This window comes from Ostrinia furnacalis, unplaced genomic scaffold (genome assembly GCF_004193835.3).
Source record: "Ostrinia furnacalis isolate ACB-3 unplaced genomic scaffold, ASM419383v2 OfSCF1132, whole genome shotgun sequence".
NCBI lineage: Eukaryota > Metazoa > Arthropoda > Insecta > Lepidoptera > Crambidae > Ostrinia > Ostrinia furnacalis.
In genome coordinates this window covers 1,600,819-1,613,326 of record NW_021131371.1, presented here as the reverse complement: position 1 = coordinate 1,613,326, position 12,508 = coordinate 1,600,819, and the positions used below count along the sequence as shown (strand labels likewise).

General features: G+C 37.9%; 1 protein-coding gene across 3 annotated transcripts; it reads left to right on the top strand.

The window, feature by feature from the left end:
* Nucleotides 1-6,609: 6,609 nt before the first annotated feature.
* On the top strand, nucleotides 6,610-8,073 carry LOC114351418 (uncharacterized). Of its 3 annotated transcripts, none has more exons than XR_003655781.1 (2): nucleotides 6,610-6,970; nucleotides 7,182-8,073. XR_003655781.1 is itself a non-coding variant. In XM_028302632.1 (2 exons), the coding sequence occupies exons 1-2, from the start codon at nucleotides 6,760-6,762 to the stop codon at nucleotides 7,758-7,760; spliced, it is 672 nt and encodes a 223-aa protein (XP_028158433.1). In that variant the 5' UTR covers nucleotides 6,610-6,759; the 3' UTR covers nucleotides 7,761-8,073. The 3 variants fall into 3 exon arrangements, 1 of the variants encoding a protein (XP_028158433.1); XM_028302632.1 differs by having other exon boundaries at nucleotides 6,610-6,852; XR_003655782.1 differs by having other exon boundaries at nucleotides 6,616-7,081.
* The last annotated feature ends 4,435 nt before the right edge of the window (nucleotides 8,074-12,508 follow it).

Genomic DNA, 12,508 nt, shown 5'->3' with positions numbered 1-12,508 from the left:
ATTTTCACATATCGCTAGAAATAACAAATCAAAATTTTATGGGTACGAAGGGGGGGGGGGGTAAGTTCCCCCCCCTCCTCTACATTTCTAATGGGAATATAAATATTTTCACTTATTGTTAGAAATAACAAATCAAAATTGTATTATATTAGACTCACATTATTTCTTATGAATATTTCAGGTAAGTGATATCGACAATTTCACATAATTATTTTATTCTAAATTTTTATTATCGTTTTTAAATTTATTAAACCCTTAATCATTATTAAAATATCCTAACTGGATGCATAAAACCTTATCCCGAAATAGGGCACATGAGTTCACGAACTTAGAAACAGAGCAAAATTTTGTCACGAAACAGGATCCAAACTAGAGGTCCGCAGAATAATTAATATAAAAAAAAGTTCAAACTATATAACTATAAATTATGTATTAACTTACTGTCAAAAGACCAAAGTTTAGCATACAAAAGCTTTCATACTGACATCATGCTTGGTTATTTTTAAATAAAATGTTAAAGTCGTAAGAGCCTTAATATACCGAAGTAGGGGGCACTTACCTTAATCGAGCCCCGCGTGCATGCACGCGTGTCCCGACGCTGGTTTTCAGCGGGCGCCTCTCCAACCAACATTATAAATTTAAAAAAAAATAACATTAAACAAAACAAAAAACAAAACATTGAAACAAAATATTTCGCTTTATTATGTAAAATTAATTGATATATTTGTTGAGAAGCAAAGATGCCAGTACAGGGAAAACACACTGACACACAAGGTGCTTTTTGTAGAAAGACACGTGAAACTTATCATTATCACACCTCTATTATCGCGTTTTCAGGAGTATCAGAGGGCTGAGTGTGAGTTTTATTCAAACGCGCTCACACTAGTTGACGCGCTCACTAGAGCGCGTCAAAAAATGACATTAAATGTATGACGGATTGTACTGCGCCCCTAGCGGGAAACTATCAAAAACTAAAATTTCCATACAATTTTTAATCGCGCTCACTAGTGAGCGCGTTCACTACGGTCCTTTTGCATTGCCCAAAAATTATCACACCTCTATTTATTTCTATTATTTATCGAGTTTTTCAGAAGTCTCAAAATACATTATTTCACACCGAACCTTTTGCGGGAACTGTAGCGCGTAGTACTAAAGGGCGCTATTAATTTCTACGAGCTTGCTAACTTTACCTTTGCAAAACTGCAGCAAGGGAAAAATTTCAGTTGATAGCCGACAAGAAATACCGATCACAAAGAAGTTTATTACCGGGAACATTGTGTTCAGTGCCAGAGTTAATAGGTGCACGTGGAAAAGGCCACCTATATGGAAATGAGCGGGTAACGAAGTGCGCACGGCTACACACGGGTTGGGTGTTCGAGTTATGTTCTAACGTAAATTCTGAAGCCATTGTAAGCAAGCCTACTTTAGAATTTAGTTTTGTATTCCTCTTTAATCTGCTGTAGGCAGGGGCGTAGCTACTAAGGGGCAAAGCAGGGCAGTGCCCCGGGGCCCCCAAGCTTAGGGGGCCCCTGATCCTTAAAAATCTAATTGAACTGAACTTTAAAAATTTATCTCATTTTCAAAATAAATAGAGAGATATTCGAAAGTTATACCTAGGGAATTCCCATAAATTCTTTCTGTGGGTTGGCAGTGTTGTAAATAGCAATATGTGCGTTTTATTATGAAGACAAGAGAACGGTTAAAAAAATTAATGCTGAATCAGGCTTAAGCTTGATGTCAATTTTGATAAAACATAACTAGTTTAGATTGCAGTGGGGCCCCTTTTTTTATTTGCCCCAGGGCCTATGGTTACCTAGCTACGTCACTGGCTGTAGGTATCTGTTGTCCTTGCTCATAGTTCCTTGCCTCCTTCTACAGTTAAGTATTTAAACCAGAAAATACAGAAATTTATTATCACTATTAAATAGGACAACTTCGCACTAAGATTTACTATTGGAGAAAATGTATGGCAGACTTAATATGGCTTGCGCAAGTTAAACTCACACAGACAAATGTAGTTATTCTCATTTTAATAATTAAGAAGTGTAACTGAACTACATCCTATGTTATACCCTTCTGCTAAACTTACGAAGCTTAAATAAGATGATCAAAAAATTGAATTTACCTTACCAGCCCAGTGCCCGTGTCTCCACTTATCAAGCGCGAACAAAAAAGGTGAAAAACGTAGTCGTTTCTCGGCTGCAGCGGACAACGTTGCAAAGAGCAGTGCAGTGGGAGTGCGAGTTGCTACTTTGTGCGGCGCTGCAACTCCTTGCTTCTAATTAGCTACGTGTTTGCGGCTCAAAACTCACATTTTGTTACGAAATTATTTCTCTTTCACCATGGAGCTAAATGATCTTAACTGCTGTGTGTCCACATAACAAGCGCGAACAAAAAAGGTGAAAAACGCAGGCGTTGCTCGGCTGCAGCGGAGAACGTTGCAAAGAGCAGCGCAGTGGGAGTGCGAGTTGCAACTTTGTGCGGCGCTGCAACTCCTTGCTTCTAATTAGCTACGTGTTTGAGGCTCAAAACTCACATTTTGTTCCGAAATTATTTCTCTTTTACCATGGAGCTAAATATGATCTTAACTGCTGTGTGTCCACATAACAAGCGCGAACAAAAAAGGTGAAAAACGCAGGCGTTGCTCGGCTGCAGCGGAGAACGTTGCAAAGAGCAGCGCAGTGGGAGTGCGGGTTGCAGCTTTGTGCGGCGCGGCGCTGCAACTCCTTGCTTATAATTAGCTACGTGTTTGCGGCTCAAAACTCGCATTTTGTTACGAAATTATTTCTCTTTCTATTAACATGGAGCTTAAAAATACGATCTTAACTGCCGTGTGTCCACAGAACAAGCGTGAACAAAAAAGGTGAAAAACGCAGGCGTCGCACGGCTGCAGCGGAGAACGTTGCAAAGAGCAGCGCAGTGGGAGTGCGAGTTGCAACTTTGTGCGGCGCTTGCAACTCCGTGCTTCTAATTAGCTACGTGTTTGCGGCTCAAAACTCACTGGTAACGTAATTTTTTTTGCTGTTAGTCGTGCGGAATGAGCGGTCTGGAGTTAGTTTCGTGAGATTATTTGAATCATGCCTTACATCTATTGTATTCGTATTGTAGCAATGTCGATTCAAAACCCAATAGTTTAATAATATTCACTACAGATTCCAATTTCCAATAACTGGTTTGACTCTAGTAGACACTAGAGAATCAATACAAGTATCTACATCTAATAGGTAGGTACTTACCTGTAGTTAATTATACCTCAATTACGCGGTAAACCAAAAAAAAAAACAAATGAAAAATATTTTTGGCCATTTCGGACTAAATTTATTTATTATGACATCTCTAATAATATTTTTTGAATACTATAATAAAACATATTGCCTTAGAAACGAGAGTCTATATTACTCGGGCTCATAATTCCCACCTTTAATCCGGCGAACGGGGAATATTCCTAGTTTTATTATCAACTTGACGGGAATTAATTTCCTCTGAGAATTCCGTGGGAGTGTGAAGTGTCTTATCGAACGTCTTGTATCGGTTGTAGGAGCGAGCTCCGTGCTTTCGGAACAAACAATGACAAATGGTTGAATATCTTGTTACATACGCCAACTTGTATTATACAGAGTGATATTTCAATGGTTGACTTTGTCGTAGTGCTATTTCATAGTTTCGGATTTTCCAGTTGGAAAATCCAAGTGGTCTGATTTTCAGTCTTAGACCAGTTTGCCCCATAATCTTACGGGACAAACCTCTCATACCATAATTTGACATTCATCATCATCATCTCAGCCATAGGACGTCCACTGCTAAACATAGGCCTCCCCCGATGGTAACGGATGGTACCCGGTTGGTAGCGGCCTGCGTCCAGCGCTTTCCTGCTACCTTTAATTTAATTTGACATTATCGCCATATTTTAAGTAAAGGGGTGAAAGATACCGGGTGTCCGTACACCCGGTATCTTTCATCAGGTCAGTTTCTTTAATCAGGTCTCGGACCCGTGTCCGAGACCTGATTTTCGAATATTTAACCCCTAGTCGCTTACGACATCCACGGAGAGTGGAGATGATCCAATTCTATTCTGCCGTAAGTACTTAACCACACACCTTAAATTAAAGGCGTGAAGAAAACGTAACAAAAAAGCAGCCAGAGATATTTCGCATTATAATGGTATAGATGATTCGAGTAACGCGAGCATCACTCGTGGATCAAATGAAACGTCAGATGCAGAGATGATTCGCTGAAAAGAGGCCACAATAAAATTGCGGTGCTATATTTGAAGGCACTTAGAGCGACTGCCATCGAATCGAAACCTTGTTCATTTCTTCTGAATGAGTTTCATTGGACGTCACGAGCAGAATTCAAGGAAATACAGCGGTTGGAAGCCGCATCAATGAGTTGATATTTCTATGAGAAGAGAATGTTTCTTAAAAGGGAACGAATAAAAAACACTTTGGGCTTTCTGTATTTATTTGGGAAGAATGTATGGGATATGAGCACGAGCAGGCTATTCTAACAGCCTTGTTTTGTTTCGGCCATCTTCGTCTATGGTTAGACAAAAATGAACCAAAGAAAAATATAGCTCATTTCTCAAAAGATAATAAAATACCAGGTAGTAGGTAGTCTTGAAGTTCTTTTTCCCAAAGCCCTGTCTTATGATCCCATCCGGCCTAGACAAAGACCCTCATTACAATCCAACTCACCAAATGCGTTAATATGATAATTATAATCTAAGTCTGTGTCGTGTATTACCTAATTTTGTGAGATTATTCGTAGGTTAAAACTTGGTAACGCAAAGTCAATAAGTATTTTCATTCAGGCACGCAGCTAAGGCCTACCTATGTTCAAATCCCTGCAAATAAGTTCAAACTTTGAAGGGGGTGGTTTAAATAACAACAGTGAATGGACTTAATTAGCTTATTTCTCACTTCTAATTAATAACACACAACAACAGTTTCCTGTAAGTATAATTTAGTCTCAGCTTCTAAGTAAGTAGGTAATAAAAGACTTATATATAAATGACTATACCTGATGCCCGTTTTCACCATCAAACCTTAATTTTAAGTGATGGTAACACATAAAGCCTGGTCCGTGAGCGAGAAAATTAGGGGTTGATGGTGAAAATGGGCAAGAGTTTCTTAACTTTCTTATTGTCAATTGTTTTTATTAATTTTCGAATATTGTTTCATCTAGAACGCATAATGTCAATGGCCAGTAACTCAATCTTCTGAAAATGGGTGTCCCGGCCTGTATTGCGTTACACAGGCGACGGCGGATGCTATCCCCTGGACTCTTTTAGGTTGCTTTTCCACAAAAGATGCGCGAAGAAAATGAACGGTGCGAGCTTTTACTCATAAATGGTGCGAGGATGCATAGTGTGGCGAAGCTGTGAAACGTTATCCAGATGAAAAGTTTTTGTGACATCTTATGAGCGCGAAGGATGCATGTAAGTTCTTTTTAAATACAAAATATCTGTTGTTAGCCAGACCGTAGAATATCAGTCGCATCCCTTGCAATTTGCGAGTGAGTTAAAACCTTTGAGTCAAGCAGAAATTAGCGTAGGCAGTATCTAATCAAATGTTTCTTATTCATCATTATTGACATGTTTTATAAGTACCTAGGTACAAAAATCTCTCAACGCTAAGTCGTTTCCTCTAGTCTTATTTAGTGGTTTAGAGCTGCTGCTAGGTAAAAAAGTGATTCCATTGGTGTTTGACAAAAATACTTACTTAGCTTAGCACATCCTTCATTGGAAAGGCAGCCTTATGCGGTTAACTCAATCACCGCCCTGGATTTTTCCCCTTCACTAATTCGTCAGTTCAGGTCAGGTCTGCTGTCGCGAAGGCGATGGAAACTAACAAGGGTAGAGGATGTCATTCTGACAAGTATTTACAGTGTTAAATAATAAGGCTTCACCCGCGTGAAATTTAGTTTGTCACAGATCATCCTCTTCGGTCCGCCCCTGTATTTCCTTACCTTACCTAGTTACTTAAAAATGCGTATTTTGTGGAACAAGATCAATTCGCTTATTTTTATGTTTATCCTACGCCCGCGTCACCTATGACCTACCTACATAAGTTTTTTTTTTATTTTAATAGGCATGGTAGACATTTAGGCTTTAACGGAATTGGTTCATTTTGCATAGGTAGGTACTTGCTTAAAAACCTAGTCTTACTGGTCCTACTCTTGTCTAGAAACGAAAAGAAAAAAGAATCTGCAACTTACTTTCCTATTAAGTACTACCTAATCTCTAATAATATTACTTACGTTTCTTTATTATACTTATTTTACAATTAAATTAACAGTAACATTATGCGTTTATTATGTTTACATTTTTATTATTCACACACACTGCGCTTGAAATAATAACACGCAGACAGCTGCCGGCCGAATCACTATACTACTGTGATACTACTACCACAACAAACAATACACACTACAACAGAGACACAACAACGTCATACGTTCAGTAAAAACAGCAACGAATGAAACGCTTGCGATCCTTTTTGCACTTATCGCTTAGTAAGCCATTCCTGTCTCGCTCGCACGAGCTTCAAACGACGCGACGGCGCGGCGACCGAACAACGCATATTATACCGATTCACAGTTCATTCACTCGCCGCTCATGGTAGCATTCACTCACTTGTTTTTATTATCACAGATTATTGGTATTTGTGTAGCGACGGCCGTCGCTTGGTGTCAGTAATCAGTTCAAAACAATCTGTTTTACGTTTAATAATTGTGTTGTGAAAATGAATCCTGAGATTTATGTTAAAGGACAAATTGAATATTTCGATTATGAAAAATGTAAAGCAGCGTTTAAGAAGATTCAATATAATTACATCAAAAGGAATAGTGAAGGTATAGTCGCAGGCAAAGTAAGTTTTTGGACACGCGAGAAAGTAGAGATTTACATTGACATAATACTGGATTATAAAAAGAAGAAAGAATCGTACAGCCATGACGAAGATGTTTCCAGGTACGATGCCATAAAAAAAAATGGGGTGTACATACTTGTGTTAAAAGGGAAGACATTTCGTGGTAACCACATCGAAGTAGTGCCATTTGAGGATTGTTTCGATAAAATTGTGTATGTTCATAGAAATTTTGGGCATAATAAGAGATTAATCAAAACAATGTATAAAACATTAACTCGGAAATATGTTATAGACAAGATATGGGTGTTTCAGATACATCGCGCTTGTAACGTCTGCAACAGTTCCGCGCCATTAGAAGTAAGTGAACTAAAAACCGACAAAGTCAAGAATCAGAACAAGTTCAATAAAATTTATCAAGCCACAGTTATAAACATGAAAGAAACGGACAACGAACCTAAATATTCAGCGTTACTGGTACTAAGTGATAAATATACAAATTTCGTATTTATGCGACCACTACCGAAGATACATGAAGACTTTATTGCTATCGAGCTTGTCAAATTATTCGCTGACTATGGACATCCTTGTATAATAGAGACTACACTAAAAGCGATATTTAGCCCAGTAATAAAGTTGCTTCCGAATTTCGGTAATGCATTTACGATTAATATAATACAATCGCCTTTTACGGATAATTCGTGGCACCAGCGAGCCTTGGTGTACCTGCAGGAGTGGATGAGCATCAATGAGACTGAGAACTGGGTAAGCGGGTGCCCTATTGTCCAGTGGCAACTAAACAATTTGCGCCGCCGCGACAACACCACTCCTTACAAACAAGTTTTTGGTGTAGATCCCGTGAGAGATTTAATCACCTCATACACGAAGCTATAAATACTACTTAGATGGTACCTACCTACTAAGGCTGGAGATGTTACTATCGCGCCAAGTAGCATCTTCAGCAGGGCTAGGATGCGCGCCATGATAACTTATCTACTAATTTAGACGATTAATGTTTGGGCTCATTATGCAAAATCGATAAAATGCCTCGATAAAAGTTCGTCGCGACGCGACGCGCATTCTAGACCTACTGGACTAAGCGGTTTATTGTGGCATAGCAGTGATAAAATGTGAAATTTAATAACATTAAAAGCAATAACTATAGATTTTAATGTAATAACGACTAAGAATAAAGAGTATAATTCTACAGACGAATTTTATTTAAATAACAACTTCCTTGACCCTTGAGTCAGATAAATAGTTACGTTCCTTTGAAAATAAAAATGTCATAGATGTCATAATGACTCAGTTAGGTGGGTACCTACCTACCTATTCTAAACAATAAGGCTGAGTTGCACCACCTAACTTTGACAGTAAATTAACGATAACCGGTGCTTTTTGTATGGATTTTGACAGATTTTTGACGTTTTGTCAAAGATAAAGTAACATGGTGCAACCCAGCCTTAGTATCTTACCTACCTAGGTATGGTATTTTCTGGAATAAGAATAATGCAATAGAATAGGTACCTACTTCATTTCATTCCATTCATCATCAATGATCATGCATCGATGATCTTTTGTTTTAATTTCTATAGGTAAGTAATCGTTGTTAATTATTCCGAATAATATTAAGATAATAATAAGAAATCAACGAGAAAAAATTTTAGGTTAATACAATGATAAGTTCTTGCTTGAGTTAGATAGGTAGGTACTCATAATTTTTTAAATGTGTTTGCGGAGTGAACCTTCTGTCTGTTGTTACTGTTACGTTATTCTGTGATGACGACATGTCTCCCTCCCGCTCCCCTGCGCTAAAGCGCGCGCTTCTATCTTTTATCTCTTTCGCTCGAGTGTTAATCACAACGTCTCTCTCTTTCGCTCGGGTGTGTTGAGGCTTGAGATGAGGAGCGGGAGGCGGTGAAAGCGACGCACTGCGAACCGATCGGCGGGCCAATCCCCCTCAGTCCGGTATTACGTCGTGCTGAGTTCAGTGTTATTAATGTAACGTTCACATCAACTGACACAAAATGGCGTCATCTTTCAACGACACAGTGTCAGTTCTATATTTTAATTATGAAGATACCAAAAAAGCATTCAATCTCATGCAAAATAGATACATAGAGAAAAACAAACTAACACCACAAGTTAGTAAAATGTGGACGCGCCAAAAAGTGGACAGTTTAATTAAGGAAATCAAAAGAACTGGTCATAAATCTACTACTCTAGAAGAAAATAACCACTACTACGATATCATCGATCTGGAAGGTGAAGGTGATTATAAACTTATATTAAGATCTGTGAAAGATTCCTCTAAATATCGAAGAATCGTACCGTACGAAGACAGTTTTGAAATAGTTGTACATATGCATAGGCTGTTTGGACACAGAGACATATGCAAAAGTACCTATGATTATATTTCGAAGAGGTATGTTTTGGATGTAATATGGCTATATTTCATAGCAAAGGCTTGCAACTTCTGTGACAGCTGTCGCCGTATCGAAGTTAGTGAGGTTAGTAAGGGCTTAAGCGAATTTAAACAATGCTACAGAATTTTTACCATTCTCATGAATAACGAATCGGTAGTTAGTCCATACACATATCTATTATTAATAGTTGATAAGTACACAAGCTTCGTGTATTTAAGGCCCTTAACGATGTGTGATGAGAATAATATAGCCATAGAACTATTTAAGATTTTTACTGATTATGGAATACCGAAGTTGCTGGAAACTTTGAGCGTAGAATTTTACATGAGAGTATGTGATATTATTGGCAAATTTATACCTGAGCTCAAAGTGAGTGTTAATTCTATGCCGATCCATTATACCAACTGGCCCGATCGAGTGACTGCATATTTGCAAGACTGGATGGACATCAACGACAGCAAAAATTGGGTGATCGGGAGCCAATCGGTCCAATGGCATATGAACCACATCGTCCGCGACAAAAAGACACCGTTTCTAGATGTGTTCAAGATGGGACCTTTCCGAGATTTATACATTGAATAAGTCTACATACAACGCCCTAGAAGTAGGGGCATATAGTCCGAAACGACTTAAAAATGCACACTAGTAACAAATACTGCTTTAAATACTTCATAGTCACTTGGATTTAAAATCATACAAAATAGTAGGTACGTAAGAACTTTTAAATAAAGATCTCAAAACAAATTTAACTTATGTTTCTTTTATCCCTGAATCCCATAATTTATTTACACTGCCTGATAATAATCATCTTTTTTATACTTGAAAGTTGGTCCTACATAATGGTTACCCTAGCTACTTAACTATTGTATTTAAACCACTAGCTTTTAGACTAGGCGCAGACGCGCAGACCACAGATTTTTAGTTGGCCGATAGTTGTGCCCGATTTTAAATTGTATGAAGAATCGGCCAAATCAAATCGGTGTAATGCAATTCCATACATTACATGCCCATACTGATCAACTGCCCGACTAAACTATCGGCCTACGAAAATTCGATGGTCTGCGCCTAGGCTTACTTGCAAGTCTTGCAACCAATATGTTATAGTAGTTAGGCATAACTGGGCACCGTTAATCAAATAGTTAACTTCGTTAATCGTTATACCGTTAATAAAAAAATAACTTCGATAAACGTTAAAACGTTACATTTCGCAAGATTTAACGCAAGTTAACGTTTATCCGTTAACACGAAAATGATAAAACGAAAAAAAAATTGTATAATTGCAAGGTTCAAATAATTACTACCAAAATAAAAAAATAAAGCCATATTTTCTAGTAGATTAAAATTTATCCTACTATACATAATTTTTTTAAGGGTTGTGAGGATAGATGGATGTTTTGTTACTTTATCACACAAAAACTACTAAACGGGTTTTGATTAACTTATTAGCTTTTTCACAGTCCTGTAGTCGATTTTCACATTAACTTATAATCTAGTAATCTATGTACTTACTATTCTATTACTACTACGTGTGTGCTCGTTAGCGACTGCGTTAAAAAAATCTATGATTAGTTCTTGAAAGTAGCCACTAGGGGCGCTGTACAATGTGTCATTCATTTAATGATTATAATGTCATTTTTTTACGTAGGTAGCTAGCACCCCTAACGTAAACTCATGGTAAGCACACAGTATATTGATTAGGGCTTTTTAAGATTTAGGTTATCTTATAGGTAAATGAATAAATTTTCATAATAAGATTAATAAATAAGTATACCTACTGGCGAACTTAAATATAATACATACGACACCCTGGAGATTAGTAACTTCGCGATATTAGCTCCCAACTAATCCGTGAACAAAGTCGCAAGCCATTAAGCGGCGAAAGCTAAACTTTCGTATAGCAGAATCAGGCACGTATTTGGAGCGAGCAAAATTGAAAGATGGATTATTTTAAACTAAATGAAGGACAGATTTTGTCATAATTAAAAGTGGATACGAGCGAGGTTTAGTAAATCAATAAAACAGAAACAAAATTTCCTTGTGTAGTACCTAATTCAGAACAAACAAAATTAGTTAAATTACCCAAATGATTAGGTTATAATTTATGATTTTAAAGAATGTAATCGTAAAATTATGGATAGCAAAACATAACCATGATGATGATTGACAAATTCATTCCCCCTTACAACCCGGTCGGGCTAACCTGCGCACCTGGCAGCAGTGACATCACATCGACGCTCAGGCGAACTTGTTTAAAGTGACGTTTAGTTTAGTATAGAAATATCATTTTAAACCACTGTTCAACTGGTGTGTAACCTTTTAATAAAAAGATGACTTCAATATTATTTGCTTTTATTTTATCATGTCATGCATAAATACTCTAGGGAGGCGTAACTGCCCACACTAGCGCTAAACTATATACGCATTTCAACAGTCCCAAGTCCGGCCCTGGCAAAAGTTGAGCCAATTAACGATTCAGTTGAACTTCATTAGCTGCGAGTATGCGCCATTATACTGACGTGACGTCACGTTGGATGTTCCGGAGCAAGCAACGTCAAAGGCATGGAACGGAACATCGCTTAGATTTTAGATAGTGTAGTGTGTATTATGGTTAATTAAGCTAAGGTCATAATTGAATTGACTAAAATCTGGATTAAAACATAGGCGTAATTAACCACAAGCAAGACAGATGTAACGGAGACGCGAGGCGCATTTTAGGCAACTAGGCAGAACTACTTACTACGTCAGTCGTTAATGATATTTTTTACATATCATAGATACTTAAGTTTAATTTCATAATAATAACTATAGCTGCCAATTTGTATTAACGCTTTACGTAATAGTTGTTTAGCAAACAGCGTTTGCCAAACGCGTTAAAAATACAACTCGACCCTTAACCGCTTCCCAGATCACTGCTTCGTATTTCAACAAAAATCTTCCATCAGCCAATTGCAATAAATGAGCGAATCTGATTGGAATCCGACGGGATGGGATTTTTTGCCCATCGGGACGTCAATCGCTCAGATACCGCGGGGCAATTTGCTGCCGTCGGGGCCATCACGATCCCTTATTTGTGCGGTTGTTGTTATAGTTATTGTTATTACGCAACCGGTGCCGTTATTTTTTCTTACTGGTAACATTTGAGACCTACCATTATAGTACCTCCCTGTTTATACCTACGTACTTTGGGCTAGAGGTTAATAAATGGCGGCTTCACCA

Bases quoted from the DNA above. Each gene is read 5' to 3' on its own strand.
- LOC114351418 (XM_028302632.1), top strand. From the start codon at position 6,760: ATGTTAAAGGACAAATTGAATATTTCGATTATGAAAAATGTAAAGCAG. The intron at 6,853-7,181 runs GTATAGTCGCAG...TGGGTGTTTCAG, and splicing joins CATCAAAAGGAATAGTGAAG to ATACATCGCGCTTGTAACGT.